The sequence below is a fragment of the Bos javanicus genome, chromosome 24 (genome assembly GCF_032452875.1).
Source record: "Bos javanicus breed banteng chromosome 24, ARS-OSU_banteng_1.0, whole genome shotgun sequence".
In the NCBI taxonomy this organism is placed as follows: domain Eukaryota; kingdom Metazoa; phylum Chordata; class Mammalia; order Artiodactyla; family Bovidae; genus Bos; species Bos javanicus.
Genome location: NC_083891.1, coordinates 41,100,961 through 41,123,810, shown reverse-complemented (window position 1 = coordinate 41,123,810; position 22,850 = coordinate 41,100,961). Strand labels below are relative to the sequence as shown.

The 22,850-nt window shown below is 48.1% G+C and overlaps 1 protein-coding gene across 1 annotated transcript; it reads right to left on the bottom strand.

Moving 5' to 3' along the window:
- Positions 1–1,057: 1,057 nt before the first annotated feature.
- On the bottom strand, positions 1,058–21,492 carry RAB12 (RAB12, member RAS oncogene family). The gene is made up of 6 exons (XM_061399911.1): positions 21,012–21,492; positions 10,717–10,777; positions 6,102–6,240; positions 4,151–4,240; positions 3,358–3,462; positions 1,058–2,247 (listed from the first exon to the last, which is right to left on the bottom strand). The coding sequence occupies exons 1-6, from the start codon at positions 21,475–21,477 to the stop codon at positions 2,134–2,136; spliced, it is 975 nt and encodes a 324-aa protein (XP_061255895.1). The 5' UTR covers positions 21,478–21,492; the 3' UTR covers positions 1,058–2,133.
- Positions 21,493–22,850: the final 1,358 nt, after the last annotated feature.

Genomic DNA, 22,850 nt, shown 5'->3' with positions numbered 1-22,850 from the left:
TTCCTGACCAGGGATTGAACCCTGTGATGAAGTGGGGAGTCTTAACCACTGGACCATCAGGAAGTGCCACCTGTCAGTTTCATATTCAAAACTTTAAACCGTTAGTTAAACAAAACCACCTACCGATTTGACCCAGCACTTCACGGATCCAGGAAGGAGAAACAGAAGACTTGCAGGGAACGGAGTAACCACTGGTGCCTGCGGTGAGGCTGAGCTGAGGGTCCTCGAGGAGCTGCAGTGGCTAGTCCGAGGTCACTGCAGGGGCCCAAGAGGAGTAGGAATGCAGGTCCCATGCCCTTCCTCCCAGCCCTCCAGGTAGCAGGTCTAAGGGGAAGGGCGGGGGTCCTCCAGAGGAGGGCCAGAGCACTGGAAGGTGACGTGGAGTGAGGCAGCAGGTGAGTAATCGACACGCTCCATGCCTAGTTGTCTGATGGTAAAGGGCACAGACGTTACAAAGAACATTTTCATGATGATGCTGTCTGCAAACACACACGTATTTCATCATGTAAAGTGTGCAGCCCAGTGACACTAAGCACATGCACGAGGGTGTACAACCATTACGGTCATCCCTCGTGACATTTTCATCTTCCAAAGGCAAACTCTGTCCGGGTAAACACCGGCCCCCTCGTCCCACCAGGCTGCATCTCTGGTCTTGACTGTTCAAGACCCCTCCGTGAGTGACACTGTACAGGGTCTGCCCTTCTGTGCCTGGCTTATCTCACTCAGCATGATGTCCTCAAGGTTCATCCATGCTGTCCATTCCCCTGCCAATGGACACTTGGGATGCTTCGTTTTGGCTACTGTGAATAAAGTTGTGAACATTAGTGTACAGCATCTGTTTGTGCCCCAACTTTCAACTTTTAGAGGTATACACTCAGGACTGGAAATTGCTGGGTCTATGCCTAAATCTTTTGAGAAAGTATCGAAATGTTTTCCATGGTGAAGGAGGCTACATTTTCCTTATCAAAAACACTCAAAAGATTAAGATGTGGAGTTCTGGAAGAATATCATCAGATACGTAATTTTACGGTTGCACGAGTAAGTGTAGCAACTCAACTGTCATTCATAAATACAAAATTTTATTTGCACTTCATTAGTGTAGAAGGACCACAATGCTTCTCATATCACAACACTCAAGACACGCCAAGTTATTCAAATACATAATGACTTATTTACCTTGACTAAACAAACAGTGCAGTTTAATAAAAGATATACCAAAGATAAGAATTCACAAATTCATCATCAGACCAGGAAAAAAAAAAAAAGAACACAGTCTAGGCTTAATAGGAATAAGCTTCACCGTCAAGGGGGGAGGTTTTATCATTACAAAGGTATATAGAATGTTTAGGCAAATACGTGTAGGTTCTTTGATATAGTAAAATGCATCTCTTTAAAATTCCTTTAAACAGGATTTGTGTAGGACAGCAGCGTTCTTTTAAAATCTTCTATAGTTTCAAAAACATTTCTTTTATTGAATCTTTGTAGTTCTTAAAAGCACAGAGTGCATTCATCAGGAAACCAAAGGGATTCCCAGGCCTCAGGACCAAGTCAAGTCCCACATTCTAACTAGTCATGTTCTACCATTAATGTGAATAAATAACCTTCAAGACCTTTAAGCAAGCATGGAGCTTGCTTTGTGGGAAACACTCCAATACTTCAAAGATGCTACAGCTGGGAGAAATGTAAATAAAGAAAAAGCATTCAAGGTCGCTTTTCTTCCCCCAAAGTCTTTAGTTTTACAAATTTTCTTTAAAACAGTAAGCAAAGCACCACGTTCTTTCTTCTTATCAGAGTATCCCCATCCTCATAACATAGTTAACAAGGACAACTATATTATGTGTTTCCAGAAACACTGGAACTCTCATTTCTCCTGTTCTTCGTATCAGAAGTACGACGTTCCCCAGTGTACACACACTAGGTATTGGGATGATGAATGAAATATAATAATTTGGAGGGAAATATGGCATTTATAACCCAAACTTACCCAGGACTGCATATCTGCATATTTACAAGTTAGTGTATAGCTCTGACGTGGATTACAAAGTGCGAGAGGAAACTGTCAAATGATTGTAGTGCAGAATGCGACCTTCCCCCGTCCAGGAATCGCGCCAACTTCGCCTCCAAAGCGGCGAGTCAACAGCATCGCACGTGTGGTCTGGGCGGGGGCAGCTCTGGGGGGATCTCGGGCTCGGGTTGTAACGAGAGGATGCTGTTGGACAGCTCGTTCCTGAGCATGTCCAGGGGCATCTTGGGGATAAAGGAAAAGACAAACGCATTGTAACTCAACAATGTAAAGACTCTGCAGACTATACAGTTACAGAAGACTAAAGTGTTTTTTTATAGGAAACTCGAATCATCAGAGTTCAGTTAGCCATTCAGCCAAAACCTTAGAACCAGGTTCAGGGAACTTCAACCAATACACAAAGGCTGTGCAGCCCATCTCGCACCCTTCAGCAAAGAGAGCAGACAGACCTCATCGACATTTCCTTTCACAGCCCAGTGTGATGGAAACTTAAAAGTATCAAAAAAATGAAAAAAACGGTTCTGTGTTCTCAGGGAGCATATCATTACTAAAGGAAGAAGTACCTTCTCTTGGCAGCTATACAGACAGCCATTGTACTAAACGCTTCTGAATTACATTGCGTCGAGGCAATTATGTGTAATAATAATATAAAAACACTTAAAGATCTAAGGAATCTCTGGATATTAAGCCCAAAGATGCTTGAACAATGTGCTGCTGTCCAATGAGGTCATCTTCCTGGTCTGGCGCCACGAAAGGCCCCACCAGACAGGAAGAGCCTCGATGGGAGGCAAGACCCTCAGTGTCTGCACCTAACAGGGTCCTTGTGGGAAAACTCGAGCAGGAGAGGAGTGACTGTCAAATAAACAGCCCACAGTCTCCCTTGGGCTTCCCTGGTGGCTCAGTAGTACAGAATCCGCCTGCCAATGCAGGAGACACGGGTTTGATCCCTGGGTTTGGAAGATCCTCTGGAGAAGGAAATGGCAACCCACTCCAGTATCCCATGGACAGAGGAGCCTGTGAGCTATAGTCCATGGGGTCACAAAGAGTCGGACAAGACTGAGCAACTAAAAACCAACCACAAATGGTCACACCCACTCCACCTGTGTGCGAGGCTGAGCGAGGATGGGCAACATGGCCCTGGGGATGTGGTGAGAGACTGCTGCTGTGGGGGGCTGAGTCCTTGGCACGGGTCTGCAACCCCAGGTCTCCAGCCTGACAATCCCTGGGGTTTGCTTTCTACATGAGAGGTTCCCAACCACAAACAGCAAAGGACATGACGAAGCGGTTCCAGGTAACATGCTGTCAGGACACGGATTCTTTTTTTTTTTTTTTACCTTTTTCAGGATGTCATCGACAAGCTTCAGGAAGATCTCGTCTACGTTGAAGTTATCCTTGGCACTCGCTTCACAGAACCGCATCCCGGCTATCTGCTGTGCAAACTGCGAGCAAGCACACATTATTGTTGTGTGCGTGTGTGCATGCGTGCACGCTGGGGGAGGAGGGGACGACACGTGCCTAGTATAAGCACAGGATCCGTAACCGGGAGGGGGAATAGCTCTCGGGCTTTGGGATTCAGACAAGGGCTGGGGCGAAAGGTCTGGAGAGTCCTGTTTATCCTCAGATGTAAAGCTCATTTACATTTGAACTTTAATGCAGGAAAGTGCAGCAATTTCCTACATGATGAGAAACCAGCAAAACACAAGCTGTGAGGCGACATCAGGACCCTCAAGTCAAATTATGTGCACAAGCGTCTAAACTGTAGCATATCTGACGTTTAAAAATGTGTCCAAAAAAATAAATGTGAGTGTCATCGATGTCCTGAGGAAGGCAGAGTTAGAATAGGAGAACGTCATGAACGCAATGACATGGGCTAAGAGAAGATCTCTCTGTATAAGACGTCAGGAGGGACAGTAAACAATGCTGTGTATTTTCATGTGTCTTTTCCCCTCCATCTGAAAAATGAATTTAAAGGAGCAGGAAGTGAACCAAAGCAAACAAAGACAAAGGATGTGACTGACTGCATTTTCAGAATTCTGAACTGTAATTTATTAGCAGGGCAAGCACACAGCGTGCTTGCTGCATCCATGGGTGTCTCCCCCGCCACTGCCCACTGCCCACTCTCCTCACCTTTTCACCCTGCTGTCTGCTGATCTCTCTGTCAGTTTCACAGTCCAACTTATTTCCAACTAAGAGAAGCTCCGCGTCTTCGGAAGCGTACTGTGGGATCGCAACAAGAGAAGCTGAATCTCAAAGCCGGGCACGTCACACCCGAGGGAGACACAACCCCAGGCCACACCTCTCGCCCCTCTATCTACTTGCCCCTCTGTCACTCGGCCCTCCTTCTCTGAGTATCTGCTCTGACCTAGAGGGCTCCTGCTGGGCACATATGTGGTCACAGGCACGAGGAAGCACGGATGGTCTCATGACTCCTAGGAATCTACCCTGAGGAATGACTCAAAATACAGGCAAAGATTTATACTCGGTTGAAAAGAATCTAAAGATCCCACAAAGTGGGTGAAGAATGAAATAAGGTACATAAAAGAGTGAAGCCATAAAAAACCAGAAAATATGCTCTGGAAGAACATGAAGGTGACACAGGAAGCCACCCGTGACAGAATTTTTAGTGAAGTAACCATGACATGAAACGACACGGAGTCCAGACGCAATCTGGGTTTTTTGGGTGACAGCTAGACTGTTTCAATTCACTTTTGTGCTTTCACCTGGTTCTCTAAAGTTTCTATACTGACAGGGTACTGTTAATTATATGATCAGGAAAAGTTAAGCTGCATTTCTAAGTTTTAAAAAAACATGCAGGCACAGTAGACTCTCTCTCTTTAAAAAGGTCAAAGTTGTCTCAAGTAACTCCCTGAACAGGGGCATTCTCACACATGATGGGAGACGGACTTCCACACAGGGTACCCAAGTGGGTGACCTCGGCCAGGTTAACCAGGGAGCTCGGTCTCCTTGCCAGTAACGGGGTCACAGTTAACAGTGCCCCCAACGGGGTTGGTAAGGGGAAGAAACGGGAGCACAGCTGCACAGAGGGAGAGGCGAGAGCCGGGTATCAGATGGAGGAGGGCAGGTTCCCCACTGAGGTGCCCTTCACACGGAGGCCACCGCCTCCCGGTAGCTCCATCACTGGGTTCTGAGCTGGCAGCGAGGACGCCCCTGTCTGGGGTCCTCGGGAGCACACCCCATGGCCCCAGCATCCCAGAGTCCAGACCCAACCCTGGTTCTGACCATCTCTGAAACCCTGGCAACCGGGGTCTCCAACTCACTTTAAAGAGACACACATTGAAAATGTGCTTGGTAAGACCTGCAGAGGAACGTTCTCCACCATCATCTAACAGATGGGTTTAATACCATCTGTAAACGAGATCAAATTCATAATATACTAAGTGTGCTCGTTATGCAAAGGAGCTAAACCTCAAATTACTAAATGAGGGGGAAACAACTCTCAAATGTGGCCACTGTTTACACACATCTCACCCTCAACGGCTGTGTCTACAGGCGCATTTGGCTACTCATTTCTTAGCGGGGGACCCACAGGTTCTATAAACTCAGTTTAATTCTACATAGTCAACTGTGATCCAAAGGATAAAATCTTTAGTTCAAAATGAGGGGGTGAAGGCTGTCTCTAGTTTGGTGACCAAGGCCTTGGCGTGTCCCTGGGCACAGTGGAGAAGGCAGTCCCTGGGAGGCTGTCACTCTGTGGACACACACAAAGCGAGCGCTCACATGAACTTTCTGCAGAAATAATAAAACTGGCCCCGCACCTGATCCCACGGAAGCAGCCTGCCCATGTGGGATGACCGTGTGCGGGCTCTGATGTCAGACAGCCCAGGGACCAGAATACCAAGCAGGCTTTCTCATGTGCAAGCTGATCCTGAAGACACTCTAGTTCTTCTCTGCCTCACCTGTGATGCAGGACTATGCACCTACTTTGAAAGCTGTCATCTGGATTAAATGACATTCGGGACAGAAAAGCATGCTCCGTGAATGTTTCCCTTCTTCCTGTTGTCACTATTAACACCCACAGCGGAGAGTCCACCTCTGAGAGAGAAACGCCAACACCTACCTTATCGATCATCTTCATCCATTTTGGCAAATCATCGAATGTCTCCTTCTTAGTGATGTCGTAGACTAATATGATCCCCTTGGCACTTCTGTAATAAGCTGAGGTAATGCTGTTGAATCTCTCCTGACCTGCCGTGTCCCTGAGAAAGAGCAGCAAAAGTCAGTCCCCGAACAGGGCGGACAGGGAAGACTTGGCCCAGCCGTGGCAACTCCCCACAGGTCTGTGCACATTCAATATTACTGGGGGCAGCTTCTCTGAGCTAGGTGCGTCCAAACAAAATCTTAAGGAAGCCCCAATTTCTCCCACAACAAGATTCTGAAAAGTAAGTAAATGCCGTGTGTAACAGTGGAAAGGGCAACACCCCATAACTTGGTGGTTATCAATGACAAAATATACGGGTGATATTTAATTTAAACAACTTAAGCCTGGCAATCTCTATTAACCAACCTCAATAGTGAGTATCTTATCTGATTTTGCTTAGAAGACGACCAACAGTCCCCACTAATGAAAAAGGCTGTAGTCTTGTCATTTTCTTAGTCCTTCAAACAGGTAAAGGAGGAAGAGGACCCCACAACTTTGCAAACACGGTCAAGTTGACTACTCTCCAACTGTGACCTTGAAATCTAGAGCTTTATCTCTTCTCCAGGAAAAGCTGATGTTTCCACAGGAAGACATACATGTATTAACAGTGCACACAAGCTGGCCAAGACCCACTTTCTCCACCTAAGAAGCTGAGAAAGTGCGTGAGAACTATCACAAATTTACAAATGAGGCTCAAGAGAGCAGGCCTTCTGACCAGCAAAATGATTTCTTTTAAGCCGATCTGTAATTTAGCTTTTACCGAAGAAGCGTAACTCTCAGCACACTCTGGGAGCCCCGTGACACAGGTGGCTTGTGGTGGAGAAAGCGAGGGGCAGTGGGGTACACAGAAAACGAGGTTCTTCCTTGCAAGATGCTCAGACTCTCACAGGACAGTGCCTAAGCTTCCAAAAGGGGGAGACACTGAAACCTCTTCCAAGTGCATTGGATGGGGTGAACTTTGTGGGGCCGTGTCCCTAACACACTTTTGGCAAAGGTGTGATAGTTTACGCCTTTGTTCCAGTCTAGACTCGCCACCAAATTAGCTCCCCTTAGGGATGTGTCATCATGCCAAACAATGAAGCCTGTTGGCAAATTCATTTTCACATAAAGCAATGCTGCCACTTTGCCCAGGGGATGTAAGGCTCCCCTGTGCTCTTTCTTAGCTGGAAGGCCCAGGGGCTTAGGCTGGTCTGTTTTGTCCACAAGGGCCCAGGGGCCTGGCCTACCACAGGCCCTCCATCTATATGTGCAAAACAAAAGGCTAGTGGGCAAAATGCAGAAAGTGGATGCCAATTCAAGGCAAAAGAAACTTTATTTTTTGACTCAAGACTGCCCCCAAATTGGATTCCTGAAGAATTCAGAATTAAATAAAACCAACTTGCAGACACTAAAAGGCACCTTCCAATCAGGTGAGAAAGAACTGACTCAGATACCGTTTCATTCACAGGAGGAATCAGTGAACAAAATTATTCCCGGGACCCTAGGCATTTAGGGGCGTAATTAATACTTTAAAAAAAAAGTATTTTCCTGACTGTGGTTTCTCTTCCCATCACAGTGCTGGCTTGTTCAACTTAGGATTTGATAAAACAGCTCTCACTTACTTCTTTAAAAAGCAAAAATAACACATGTTTTTCTACTCTGAAGTCTGTGGTTAGCACATTATAGCTGCACCACAAATTTGAACAGCAACTGGGTTAAGGTCTTCACTGAGCATTTTGGGAATTACGTGCTCTCCTGAGTCTTTATGATAAGCAGTTTTATGGTGGCTTTTAGCGTAAAACAATTTCACATTCGTTTCTCTAAACATTCACTCAGTTAGGATTCAGAAATCAGGGGCTGAAGAACAGAGACATCAGACATAATACAAGCTTTTGGAAAATCATTTTGAGGCTGCTGTGGTAAGAACACTTAACATGAGGTCTGACCTCGGAAGCAGGAACAACACAGCACCACTACTTACAAGCATGACGCACAGCACATCCGGGAGAGGCTTTAATAAAACCCAACAATCAGAATCAGGATAGTAATAGGCATTTCTGATATTAAGATTCCGTGGAAAAGCAAACGGCAGCCCACTCCAGTATTCTTACCTGGGAAGTCCCATGGACAGAGAAGCCTGGCGGGCTATAGTCCAGGGGGTTGCAAAGAGTCGGACACAACTGAAGCGACTCAATAACAACAAACGGTTAGCGTTCAAGACACCAGCGAGGAAACATCAAGGCCAGTCCCTAAACTCCATCTCTCTGTGACCAGTTCTTGACTGTGTGAGGCAGAAAAGCATCTCCACTGAAGAGAATAATCCACATTTCCAAAACATCTAGGTTGCCAAGGCTATGCCTCTCCAAGGCTCCTTTGATCATTTCCCCACTGAATTATCTGCTCTCACAGGCGGTCAGAGAACAAGGTAAATAGAATCCGATTCAGTTCAACAAGTATTTATTAGATTCCTACTCTGAGCCAGGACCGCAAAAATTTCACCCCAGTCTCCACATCTCACACAGCTGGACAGTAATACAATACCAATGCCCCGATCGGGCTTTTATCTATCCAACAAGATGCAGAATCCTCATATTCCCACCTTTATCTAAATGAATCTTAATTTCCACTGTAATGACCGAGAGCTGACTTCTAGAGATTTGCAGTACATCAGCCAAATCATCATTTATTGTGGGTGGAATATGATATTATTATTATGTCTCTCTCTGCTTTGGGGGCAAATTGAAAACTTCCTGCCATCCTTTCCCCCCAGTTTGGTACTACAACCATGCTTTGAGAAACCATCATTTTTCTGTATTTAATGTATCTGGTGAAATGACACAATTCTTAATTTGCAGAAATCAACGTCAGTGTATGAAAGTTCCACCTCTTCAAGCAGAGAATGAAAGGAAACAAGCTTGATGTCGACACAGGGACTCTAGTGGAAACCAAATTCACCAACAGTGAGCACTGGACCGAACAAGAGACCTTCATGTGGAGCATCTTTTTGGGGGGGAGGGGCATGCCATGCAACATGCAGGATCTTAGCTCCCCAACCAGGGATCAAACCCACACCCCCTGCACAGGATGCTCTGTATGGGGGACTTCCACTGGACTGCCATGGAAGCCCCCCATACAGAGCATCTTAATTATGTATTTGCCTTAAGGCAGGAAGCCAGTTTCTCAGCTTTAAGTCTATCTCAACACAACAGCTGGAAGCCTCTGTGCGTGATTTCCAGGATATGTGCTGCTGCTGCTGCTGCTGTGAGGTCATTCAACTGTGTCTGACTCTTTGTGACCCCATGGACTATAGCCTGCCAGGCTCCTTGTCCATGGGATTTCCCAGGCAAGGATACTGGAGTGGATTGCCATTTCCTTCTTTCCTTCTGCAGGGGATCTTTCTGACCCAGGAATCAAACCCACAACCCAGGGATCGAATCCATGTCTCCTGCACTGGCAGGCGGATTCTTTACCACTGAGCCACCATGTGGATGTAAATTCATGAATCTACATTCGGGTTGACATCTTATTTTAGCTATACTTACACCAAGTTCTATATACACACACGTAGACACACTTTAAGCAGAGATGGGAAAATGGTTCTTTTCCTAACCAAAGATGATCAAGGAACATCCCAAAGATATGAAATACAAAAACACAAAACAAAAAAACAACCCCCGTCACCCCCAATCCTTCAAGCGGGTGAAACAGTCAGCGATGACCCATGGGGACGTTACCTGACACGGCCGGCGGGCGCCCCGCACGGGGGCGCGGGTGGGGATGAGACATGGCACTAACACGGAAGCGCTAGGTGACGATGGAGCCGCCGGTGCGGCAGCAATGAACGCGATGGAAGCGACACACACACGGCGGACAGACAGAGCTGAGGTCGACCTGCGAGAGGAGTTAGTGGCTGAGACGCTGCGGCGTGACTGTGTTAGCGACAAGGGCGACGTGGACACGCGGCGGGGGCTCCCACAGTCCCTCCTCCAGAGGGGCTCCTCCCGGGTCCCCAAGGAAGGTGGCTGAGTGGCCCCCACACGGCTGGGTTAGTCTCTCACACGCTCCTGGGGTGCGGGGAGGGGGCTCTGGGCTCCCCGCATGGGGCACAGAGGGGCTCAGGGCACGAGCGTGCCACCGAGGACACGCCCGAGGGGGCCTTGCCCAAGATGCGCAGCTCCGGGGAGGGAGCACGCTGGCCTTTCTCTGGACGCTTGCAGAGTAAGTAACTCTGAAAACCTGTAGACGAGCACTGGAGCGACTGTCTCAGTGATGACGGTTTGTCGGATGACATCAAACTAGGGACTAAAGGCTCCAAGCCAGTCACCATGGAAGTATAACACGACCATGTATCTCCACCCCCGTGGCAAGCGGGGCTGAGCTACAGGGGCTCTTTCCTGAATGCTCTCTAGAAGGAAGCTCCGTTCATTTCACCTGAACGAGAGCGGAGGAGAGGAGACGCAGGAGAGACAGACCCGCTCCGACGGTTAATTGTATTAGACGAGCATGTGGACTGCTGAACACACACGGTGATAACTGGGTGCAGGGCCCCACTTACCAGATCTGTAGCCTAATTTTCTTTCCTCTTAGCTCTACGGTTTTGATCTTAAAGTCAACACCTGTAAATAAAACGGACGAAGATGAAGCAAAAACAAGGCAATCTGTCAGAAGAGCAGTACTATTTGTATGCCATTGTTGGAAAAACCAAAAAACTGACCACACTGCATCCCAAAAGGAGAGAGAAGAAATCCGCAGGTCCCCGAGACGACCACCACTCTGTGCTTCTCCACACAACGAGCAGCGTATGTTAGGTTCTACCCGGAACTGGAGATGAAGCACTTGCTATTCATAATAGAGTTTACTACTACTAGAGACGCAGCTTAAAATCCACTTAAAAATCACAATGAATCATTACACAAACAATGGCTTTATACACATGCTATCTTGGGGGGAAATTCTTACGTGGAGCACTCAATCTTGATTTCAAACAGCCATAGTCTGAATTAAGAAATTATCGTAATAAATTCTTCAGCATTCACAAAAGTGACTTTATTATATTGCCAGTAGTATGGAAGAGGAATTCTTTTTGAAAAATTTTACTCATACAAATTAATTTCATTTTTTAAATTACTTTAATAGTAGCAAGCAAACCATGACAAATCCCCATCCATCTCTAGTTCAGCCTTCAAGGCTTCAGATAATTTTTTAAAGCAAAGTTTCACCTGTGGATATTTCCTTATCTATTTGTCAGTTACAGAAAACTTCAATACTTTTTTAATACAAATGTCACAATATTTGTGAAAAAATATAAAACAGTATTTTTTACACAATTCTCACAACTAAGAAAAAAAATAACCAGCTAAAAAAAATAACACCAGCTAAACGTGGGAAGTGGAAACCTAATCTCTATGGGAACAATTAATATTTTCTGGCTGCTTTATGGATCCAGGGTCCCGATGCTGCGAGGTGGAGGATGGAGGGGGCACGACATAGCTCTTCAAAGTCAGATGATGTTCCTGAGGTGACGGGCAAGGCGTGTGACTGACGTTTATAATTAGCAACATGCTGCAGACATCAATGCAACCAGAAGATGTGTTTACAAGCCTGGGTGGGACTGAGGTCTGCACAACAGAGAAACGTGGCAGGAATATACAAGTCACGGCTGGAGAAGAGGCCACAGCACCTGCTTCTTACTCTCTCCCCCAGCCCTGATCTCAAAGCTCATGCACATGTTGGGGAAGCCAATTTCACTTTCAGTTCTGGAACAGCTTTGCTTTTCCGAGTCAGATGACTCTCAGACAGCCTTGGAACAGGAAGCATGTCTGTACACGACCAACATCCTCAAGCAGAGACCAAGTGGAATCCTTTGTGATTCAATCACAGGGAAGGGCAGAGCCTAACACGATACTCTTCGAGGCACAGAAACCAGCCTGCACCTATGTGCTATGCTCTGATTTTGAAAAGGCACAACTCAGACAAAACCCCTTCTTCCTGCTATCAGCATAAAGCTAGGGCCTCACCACTTGATTTACAAATCTAACTCACACTGCACCACGGCCACTCTTGTGGTTCACTTTTGTTTCTAGTCTGTTTTTTTAGTTTCACTTAAGGGAGCTGCCACTTTCGTTAGGACTTGTTCCAGCGGCTGCCACATCTTACTGAAAAGAACTAGCAGATACTTCTCTTGTGAGCTCTGCTTCAAGTTAACTACAAGAATCTCTAGAAACAGCACAAATAACTTTTGTTTTGATTAGGCTGTTTTCTCTGCTAAGAACCGCTCTCAGTCTGATCATGTCAAGTCTTTTTTCTTCAACCAACTTAAACAACTTCCTGACTTTAGCATTCCTGCACTACAGCTATTTTGTAATCACAAAGTTTAATGAATAAAGACAAAGGAAAGGGTATTAATAGTCAAAAGTATGAATAAGTGGTAATGTTATCGTGTGATTATAAATACACTGTTAAACAAAGATGAACGAACAGCAAACAGGATGAAGAACGTGTTTAGCCCAAACTACTTAGTTTTATTGAATAGGTTAAAGACATCAACAACAAGAGAAAAATATCCAGTGGCTAAATCTAAAATTCCACAAAAGGAAACAGCTCATTAAAACAGTGCTTGCTCTTAAACGAAATCTCTTTTACCATATAGTAAGAGCCACTAGGTTAGCTGGTGATGGCTGGAAACTTACTCCAACCTATGGCTTGGAAACAAATCCTAACATCAAAGTATACAATTACACATTTTTAAAAAGCTTTTTTACATCAGGTAAAAAGTATCTCTTAGTGTCCATTGTTAACATTTGCAGGTCACAGAAATTATAATGATCCTGAATAAAAGGTAGCAAGTCACCAACCGCCTCAAGGAGCAGATTAGTTTCGGGAAAAGTCAGCACAGAGTCTCCTGACTGAGCAGGGGGGGCCCAGGATCAATGTTTATAAACAGATAAGGGACAAAAAAAGTGGCAGCTCTTATTGAAAACCCATTTCCTACAGTGTCCTGACCATCCTGGGAAGCAAGCAGCTAGTACTAGTCGGGTGGTGGAGACAGTCCCGCCTGAAGACCTGAGGCATCCAGACCTAAACCGACAGGTACCTGGTCAAACGCCCTCTCTGCTCTCCTCTCCTGGAGAACCTCCCCATCTGCCCAAAAGCCTTTTCAGGTCCAGGGGTTCCCTTCTGTGCCTCCTGACGGCTCACCTTCCCCCTCCCTCCAGCCCTGCCCGTCCAGCCCTGACCCGTGGCTCCGCTGGTCTCCCCCAGGTGACAGGAACAGGTGCCTTCTCAGGACAGTCACCTCTGGCCTCCGGAGCCAAGAAGGCTGCCTGGCACAGGGCAGCGGTCCAGTAAATCTGATGGAGACCGGCCCCTCTTCTCCATCAAACGCTGGGTGTGTACGGAGAAAGGGCGACTAAAGGGGAGGAAACTGGAGGTAACTCAGGACTGATGAGGAAACAAGCACACACATATTTAAATCGTAGGAAGGAAGTACAGGTGCTCTGTCGTGAGCCCATCTGGCTGGCAGAGCAGCAGGATTCAGGGTGCCTGGAACACATGCATCACCCTGGAACCTGAGCATTTAATTTCTCCTACAATCCCAGCTTGCGGTTGTTGAGTCCCTAAATTGTGTCTGATTCTTTTGCAATCCCATGGACTGTAGCCCACCAGGCTCTTCTGTCCATGGGATTTCCCAGGCGAGAATACCGGAATGGGTTGCCAGTTCCTCCTCAAGGGGATCTTCCTGACCCAGGGATTGAACCCATGTCTCCTGAATCAGCAGGTGGATTCTTTACCACTGAGCCACCAGGGGAGCCCTTACAACCCGTTACTGGTGGACCATCCTTAGAGGAGGGTCAGTCTTCACATGCCCAGGTCCTCTCCATTACACACGCCACTCCCGTCCCCCAGGGGATTATTACAGTAACCGTTCACTCAGTCACTGAGACTGGAAGTGATCCACTAAGGGAACATCCTGCTGGGTGACAGGGGTCTAAGTCTTCTTAAACATATTTCCATCAGGAAGGACACAGGTCACAGGCTGTAATCCCTCTGTTGTATAGACACAACTATTCAAGTCTTTCTTGATCTTAATTCCCTTTAATAATGATAACAGTGTCTATCAGATGCCCTGAGCCTGACGTGCAACATGAGGGCTCCTTCAGGAGCCCAGCAAGCTGGGTGCTACCCTCACAGAACAGAGGAGAGACCAAGGTCAGATCACTTCTGCTAGCTGAGCGGCAGAACCTGGGTTCAAATTGATTAACACTGTTCACAACCAAAGGCTGTTATAAAAGTCAAGCATGTGGAAACAGGGAAAAGTGTGAAACCTTCTGCAAGTGGCCCAGGGTCACCATAACCAAGCTCTTCAAGAACAGAGCTTCACCTGGTCCTGTCACCGCTGTACTCATGTTTCATAAATCTCAGCAAGAGAATAAAGAAGTGTCATCCTCAGTGCTGATAAGATTTCGAGGCTCCCTGGCAGGCAAAACATAACCAAAAGAACATTACCATGTTACTTTTTGCTGAGGCATAAAAAGTCAGAGGATGAGATGGCTGGATGGCATTACCGACTCGATGGACATGAGTCTGAGTGAACTCCGGGAGTTGGTGAGGGACAGGGAGGCCTGGCGTGCTGCGATTCATGGGGTCACAAAGAGTCGGACACGACTGAGCGACTGAACCGAACTGAACCGAACTAGTCATAAAAATGAAAATAGCAAAAATAAACAGAAGTTTCTTTCTTCACATCCCCTTCCAGCACAAACTTTAATAAAAGCAGAACTGACCAGCGGCCCATGCCTGGGATAGAGCTGAGTATTCGTCCCCCCGCACCACCCCGCCCCCCACAACAAGGACTTGGAGTTGGTGTGAGAGTATGATTTTAGTTGACTTCAGTTCAGATACTGCAGTCCATGGGGTTCCAAAAGAGTCGGACGCCACTCAGCAAAGAACCAACAACAAAACAGGTTCTGGAGGCTGTAGGATTTCACACTTTGAAGTCAAGTCTCAGTTCAAGCAGTGGTGACAATTATTAACTGTTGCTGCCGATTTATAAGAACTATCTTGAGATCACAGGCTGGCCTTTCTCCCAAGGACATATATCTTTCACAGTGTCACCCCATCCTGGATGTAATCTTTCCCCTGATGGAGGCTTCCCTGCATTTCCACTGCGTTGACAGTGAGAAAGTAAACTAAGAAATGTGCCAAGGTCACGGTCACCCAGATGGAGGAACATTTACTATCAGAAAGTGGTCTCTTGACCATGAGGCCAGCCTTCCACCTGACCACTGTCTTTTGGGGGAGAGCACAGACGCATTCCCCCAGCAGCGCACCCTACAAAGGGCAGGCAAGGCAGACCATCCTCCCGCATTGCCCCGGAGGGGCCCCAAACCACAGTTTAATACCATGGGGCTTCTCCTACTTAAGCCAAGCTATGAGAACTCAACGGACCGAAGTAATGTAACTGTAAAATACTTGGATTGCCTCAGAAGCAGGTGCTACTAGAACAGTTTAAATGATTGCATGTCATTAAACAATGCTTGCAGGCCTGAGGATATCAGCGTCTGCCCTGAGTCTAACAAGACCTGCCTCCCCAGTCCAGACTGGGCGGTCTGTATCCCTGCAAACAAAGACCATCTGCGTCCCTCACCTGCATACACACAGGAGATGGCCCTGCACCCGGCTGGAACAGACATGCCGCACACGAACTTCACAGGCGAGGCGGGGGGGTGGAGGGGGGGGAGCCGAGGTCACGGAGCACGTGGGGCGTCTCCACCACTTGCCTCCCCTTCTGCAGGGACCAGCCAGGCAGGCAGGTGGGCTTCCAGCCCCATGAACGGCCAGTGGGATGGAGTCTCACACAAATACACACCGCCCCTCAGAAAACACTTGCTGAATGGTGTACAAAGCTATGTTTTCTTTGCAGATTCAAACAAATGCTTAATTAGAACGCTGCTCCTGGCACGTGAGGCTGGAGAAAGCTCTGGCCCTACCAGCAGTCTAAGGAACTCAGGCTGCCTTCTGAAGGCCGTCCCTGCACCCCCACAGCTGTAGGGGAGGCAGACTTGAAGGTTCTGGGTCCCTCTCATCCTACAGAGGCAGACCTTTCTTCTCCAGGAGGAGCTCCATGGTGAAATAAAGGCCAAATGCACGTAAGCCAGGTCTTTAAATAGATTTTTATCAGCCCCAACAACCTGATCGCCAACTTTCCACACTTTCTGGGAAAGACAGCTACTTTATTCCACAAATGCGTTCTGCATAAGTCTATCAGCGTGCTCTGAGTTCATTAAATAAGCCAAACCGCACAACACACAGCACAGGCTGGCATAAAAACTGGCGCTCCTCGCCCACTCCCGTCTCCCTGAGTCATCCTGTTACATCAGCCCGGCAGGGGAGGGGCTGACGCTGGAAGGTCTGGGCTTTGGAGTGGGAATTCGGGACAATTCTCCCTAATTCCCTTGTAAGTGAAATAGTCGAGCAGCTCAGCCATTGCTTCAAAGACTGCCCAGGATCACAGAAGAGCAACACAAAACGCACAGCTCAGAATTTTAATCCAGTATGAAATGTTCATTCTGGGTTTCGAACAAAAATCTCTGACCTAAATTTCCAGAATAAAGTACAAGCGATTTCCCTTGCCAGTGGTTCCACTCACCGCGTGTAGGCAAAGCAGAGTAGACCCTAATGGTGGGATCTCCTGCCTCCTGCCCGCTAACGTTCAAGGTCAACCCACAGACAGCCACTCCTGCATGGGATTTACAGCCACCTGCACCTCGGACCCGTTGGTTCTGTTTCTGGCTCTACTACTACGGGGCCGGATGACTCAGTCACCTGCACCACCAGGCTTCCCTGCCTTGGGAACAGTGAACACAGGGCCTGAAGGGATGGGCTAGAGAACTGAGACCCCGGCACGCGACTGAGTACAAACAGGGCTCCACCGAGCACTCTCATCAGGGCCAGGCTGTGAGGTTAAGTTATTGCTGCAAAACGAGAAAAACGTTGACAGGGTCATGAGGACCTCAAACTGAGTTCAAAGAACTTTTAAATTCTGATATTCTGATATTTTAAATTCTTTCCTATTTTGGGGGTCTACCTCATGTTATCTTTGTTTGTTGTTTTTTGAAAAGTTGGTGACAGTGGATTGTTAAAAAAATGTCCTTACGTGGCAAAATAATAAAAGAATTGGCAATCCTCTGTTGGCCTCTGGCATTCTGGAAGAAACTTCACTGTTCAGGAAACTGATACTCTGGTCCAAATGGTCTTACCCCTCCTTTTCCTGTATTTAAATGTATTTTAGTAAATATTTTAAAAGTTTCAGATAGTTGAATGATTAAATATTTAGAAATGAACCTTTTAAACCTTTTCCTCCCAGAGGAAAGTGACAAATAATGGGGGCACAGTTACAGAGAATCAGTTTCAGTGCTACCATTGATGGCATCACTCTCCACCCTCACAGGGCTGTCGTGGGGCCAAATTAGATAAGCAGGAAAGAGTTTCATCCATATTTTCAGAGTAAAGTGAACTTAAATCCCAAAGTAAGCTAAGGAACAGACAGACAGAAGGAACTCACTTGCAGCCCTGGCCCTGACCACTCACTCACCGCTGGGCCACTGTGGGCGAGCTGTCTACCCTTTGGGACTCTGCTTCCTCATCTATAAAATGGGGAAACTTTCAGGATTGTTGTGAGGTTTAGAAAGAGTGTATTTTTGCTAGTACAAAGTATGTGCTCAAGAAACTGTAGCTGCCACTAACAGAATGTAACTGTTTACACACAAAGACAAAATAAATTACTTATCCAAAGTCACAGACTAGTTCATGGAAAAGCTTAAATCAAGAGCCTAGGTTTTTTAGAGTGCTTTTCTAGAAATGTAAGTTGCTGGGAGTGGGGTAAGGGGTGCTGCCTGGTAAAAACATTTTGATCCAAACAAAATTAACAGCGAGCTTCCAATAGTTATATAAGAAACACAGGTCGACATGGTATTTAGAGAGTTGTGAATTTCTACAGCCAACCAGTTTTTTTTTTTCTCCTGTTTCTCAAACTTCGAAAAGCTTTATCTGACAAACCATGCTAGCCACATCAGACTAACTCAATTCCATGAATATGAAATCCCATTTGAAAGTAATATTGCACCTGGACAATTTTCACTAAATAGGTCAATTACTAAAAGTCTTTTCAGTTTCATACCCTGGTGAGTTCTGTGTGTCTTTTAAACCAAAACAACTTCTGGTTTGATCAGTAATACGACAACAACAAAACCAACATTTTGTTCAGTTGTAATTTGATAAAATAGGCTTATTATCTCAAATCCCTCAGGGTTTCTGCTATGCTTCTTTACAGAAAGTCCGGTGAGCCTGCCTGGCTTTATCAAATGCTCACTGGAGGGGCTACTTCCAGTCTGAGGTCGGCTGGGGGCATCACCTGAGTGACCCTCCTGGGTCAGCAGCACCTGCACAAGGCGGGTGGTCTTTTCCAGACTCTGCAGCTGGACAGGGTGAGGCCGGCGGAACAGGATCTGTGCGGAGTCTGTGGAAATGAGACTCAACAGTGCGCCCAGAAGGACCCTGTGAGCCACCTGCTCAGGTGGGGGCATTCAGGTGAGGCAACGTCAGCTACACCTCACCCAGTGCCGCACGTTCACTTGCTTTTCTAAGGAACTCAAGGAATGAACTTATCTCTACAACATTCCAGCGTGGAGGAAGGCCTTGACCAGCCCCCACTCCACCCAGACTAGGGGGCTTTCCCTGCGCTCCCCAGATGGTCTGCACACATCTCCACGTTGCCCTAGTCGCCCTTGGGCATCCCCAGGACCCCTCTTCCCCACCCCTCAATCTGGACAGAGACTGTCCTCCTCACCACTGAGGCCCCCATGGGTAGCACAGCGCCCGCGCACAGTAGGTGCTCGATAAGTGATCTGATCCGTGGGAGGGAAAAGCGACTCAGAGGCAGAGATAGAAGGGGGTTTAGTTGACTTTCTCAAAGTGTTCTCACAGTCTGGGTCAGACCAGAAGTTATCATCCTTTTCTGAACTTCCCACAAATAAACACTTATCAAGCCAAGGACTATAGGCTCTGTATGGAGGAAACAAAAACAAGTGAGATAAAGTCAAAGGGCACAAGGGACCCCAGCGGCAGGGGTGTGGGGAGGCGTGTATACATGTGCATTTATGTTTGTTTGTTACGGGGACAAAGAAACTGACTGCCTGGGCCCCTCCTAATTCCCAAGTGCCCGAAGAAACTGCCTCCCTGCCAGGGCCGTACCCAGGGCACTTTATGGCTCCAGCTGATACAGAAGGCCCACCCTCCATGCTTCATGACAGCCCAGGACTTAAAGCATTCACCCAAAGTCCCCTAATGATGTGGGGGTGCTGCTGCACATGGCCCCAGCTTAGGAAACCCCTCCCCACCTCCCCTCTGCCCTGCTTTACAGCACATCTTCACCCTCCGTCTCACTCTCCATCCACCAAACCCTATTATCCACCCAGAAGGCCTGTGCTGGTTTCCTCTACATCACATAGTACAACTGTGTTATTCTTCATTTTTGTATATTTTTAAGTATTGAGCCATAAAAGATGGATAATTCTGAATTACTTTTAGTTCTATTTTACTTATGCCAGGTACTAAAATTAACAGCACAAACCCTCTTTTGATGGTTGAATAACTTCACGTACTTTATATGATCCAAAAGTGGATATTTGAAACAGGTCTAAGCTACACTACTGAACTTTAATCTCATGGTTTCAAGGCCAAGACCTTAACAACAAATGGTACAGAGAGCACAAATACATCCAAAATGGTCTATTATTAAAAAGTATGAAAGGAAACAAGTTCTCACAAACAAAATGACAACATGAGAAGTGTAAGATTAATCTTTCAATAAGCCATTTCAAATGGAGGGGTCTTCTGTAACAGGACAACAAGGCCAATTAATCTCCAAATTGTATCACCTTGGAACTATCTAAATACACAAGTGGTGTGTGGAATGAATGTTTCAGTTCTGAATTTCATGTTTATATACTATGTATTATTTCTTGGACCTCCCCGAGGGGAATCCTCCCCACCACCTACCCATTACTGAAGGTGACTGATCTTCCCCTCAAACAACTATCTCATCTGCGCAGTTCCCCTATCTTTGACAGCTTTTAAGGGGTTTTCCAGAGAAACTACTGTTACACAGTGCCCAGACAGACCTCAAAGCCAAGGCCTATACATGTGACTCCATCAGAAAACTTCCCTGCAGTTTCAATTTTACATTTTGAGGACAGGCCACTTCCAGGCCCAGGGGGTTCCTGTAGTTACCTGGCTGCCCCCTTCACCCACCTGGCAGTGCGGGGGGCGGGGCAGGGGGGTTGCCCTTCCCACTTGCGGGTCCCCTAGGTTATTTGAAGTCACAGAAAAACACAGCTGAAGTCCTTCTGCCCACATTTATAGTTAAAAGACGAAACTTCTTAGTCTTACTCCGAATATTAACCACAGACTCTCCTCCACAAGGGATTTAAAATTCCCATTATTTCAGCACAACATAAAATTGAGTTCAAAATTAGAAAAACAAGTCGCGCGGACAGTGGAAAGGCCCCTCCTCCTAGGAAGGCAAAACTAAGGCATCAAAATTCTCCAGAGGGGACCACTCCGGCCATCCAGCCAGGGCACAAGCTCGTGTCCACCACGCTGCCCGCCTGCCCCCGCTCCTCTTCCTGATGAGTTGGGCGGGGGGGGGAGGGGTGCTCCCGTGGAGAGATGCTCACACCGTCCCCGGCCGGACGGGCCCCGTGCATCCCCGGCCTCGAGACGGCCAGGGCGGGGGCTCCGTCCGGTCCGGGGATGCAGGGGCCCCCCGGGGCCGCCCCCGGCCCGCCTTACCCACGGTGGACTTGCAGGCCTCGCAGAAAGTGTCGTCGGTGAAGCGCTCCATCAGGCTGGTCTTGCCCACGCCGCGGGAGCCGATGATGATGACCTGCAGCTTGAAGTCGGCCGGCCTGGGGGGCTGCTTGCGCCGGCGGGCCTGGCCGCCCGACAGCGCCGGGGAACCCGCGCCCAACCCGCCGCCGCCCGCGGGCCGCCTGTGCAGCGCGGCGCCCGGATCCATGCACGCATGCGGCCCCCCGAGCCCCCGCGCCCCCTCGGCCTCCGCCAAGCGCCGCGGCTCGGCCCCGGGCTGGGCGAGCGCGCGCTCGAGCGGCCCCAGCGGGCCGTGGGCTCCGCGCTGCAGCTGCGCCGCCGGCCGGCCCCCAGCGTCCGCCCCGCCGCCGCCGCCCCTACCGCTGCCGCCGCCGCCGCCGGGGGAGGAGGAAGGGAAGCAGCTACTCCGCAGCAGCGGCAGCAGCATCCCGGGCGAGGCGGCGCGACGGCGCAGGCGCAGGTGGGCGGGCGGCGGGGCGGGGCGGAGACCCCCGAGCGTGCCCCCTGCCGGCCGGAGGACCGCCCGCGCGCGCCTCCCGCTGCCTGCTCGCGCTCGCTGCTTGGCCTCCGCTGCTTTCTGGCCCCCTTGCCTTTCTTTCTGCGACTTTCACCTTCTGCTTCCTCTCCATCCGCATCCCCTCTTTTCCTTCTTCCCTCCTCCTGTCCCTGCTGTCATTGAGCGCAGCCCACAAACACTAGGCCCGTGCGATAGCCGTCTCCCCCAAACCTGTTGCATGCACTCTGAGATAGTCCCCCTCCCCACCCTGCCCCACATCACCGCTGCAAACTCGCACTGACCGTCCCCGACCGGCCCCCGCGTCGACCCCCGCCCCCTGGGGGGTGTCCCCTGCACCCCCGCCCCGGCTCAGGCCCGGACCCACCCACCCCTCTTGGAAGGCAGACTGACCACGTCTGATATTTTCCATAGGAAACTCGCCGAAATCAGTTATTTTTAGTCCTGATTTCTGCCTAATGCAAAGTGCATACGTTTTCAGTCCGTTTAACTCGTAAATAAAATAAATAGGCTACTCCTTTGGGGAAGCCCGTGAGTTCAAACAGTAGTAAGGAACTCCAAGACTGACACTCCAGAAGTTTAGGGACTCTGAGCTCGGGCTGTGTGTTTGGCCACTTCTGTTTGGAAGGATTTAAGGATTCAGAAAATCACTGCTCTGATCCCTCGCCAGGGATCTGTTTAGCAAATTCCTCGGCGTGAACTTGAGCACCTCAGAACACAGGGTTCTAAACATGATAGGAGCTGGCACATTCGCCCAGCATGATCGTGTAACTCACCAAATTTCAGCTTTATTTAGAACTAGGTTTAGTACCAGCTTAGTCCATGTGGGTATTACTCTACTAACCTGATTTGTGAAAGTGCAGCATTGCCCACAGGGTAAACTGGAAGCTCACACGTATGAGAGAATTCTTAGCTCTCCAAAAGCAATCACAATAGAAGTCTTTTCGGTATTCTTGCCACGATAATCCCGTGGACAGAGGAGCCTGACAGGCCACAGTCCATGGGGTCACAAAGAGTCTGACAGGCTGAGCAAACTAACATACTTTCACTTAGGATGTTTAAAATATGACCAGATCTGTTATTTTAAGCATGGCTCCATCACCTAACAGTCAATGAGCCTTTCTGAGCTGTAGATTTCTCTCCCCTTCTATAGGAATGAGAGTGACTCCTCTTAGTGTTCAGCCTTGTCAGGAAAACACCTGCTGACAACCTATGCAGCGTTTGTTACAAACAGTAACTTACTCCACTAATGTAAGGAATTAAAGAACCTGGTTTACTCAAGGCTT

Coding starts and splice junctions, on each gene's coding strand:
- RAB12 (XM_061399911.1), bottom strand. CDS start 21,477: ATGCTGCTGCCGCTGCTGCGGAGTAGCTGCTTCCCTTCCTCCTCCCCC. Junction 10,778..21,011: donor GGCCTGCAAGTCCACCGTGG/GTAAGGCGGGCC, acceptor TTTTATTTACAG/GTGTTGACTTTAAGATCAAA. Junction 2,248..3,357: donor TCGATGACATCCTGAAAAAG/GTAAAAAAAAAA, acceptor TTTATCCCCAAG/ATGCCCCTGGACATGCTCAG.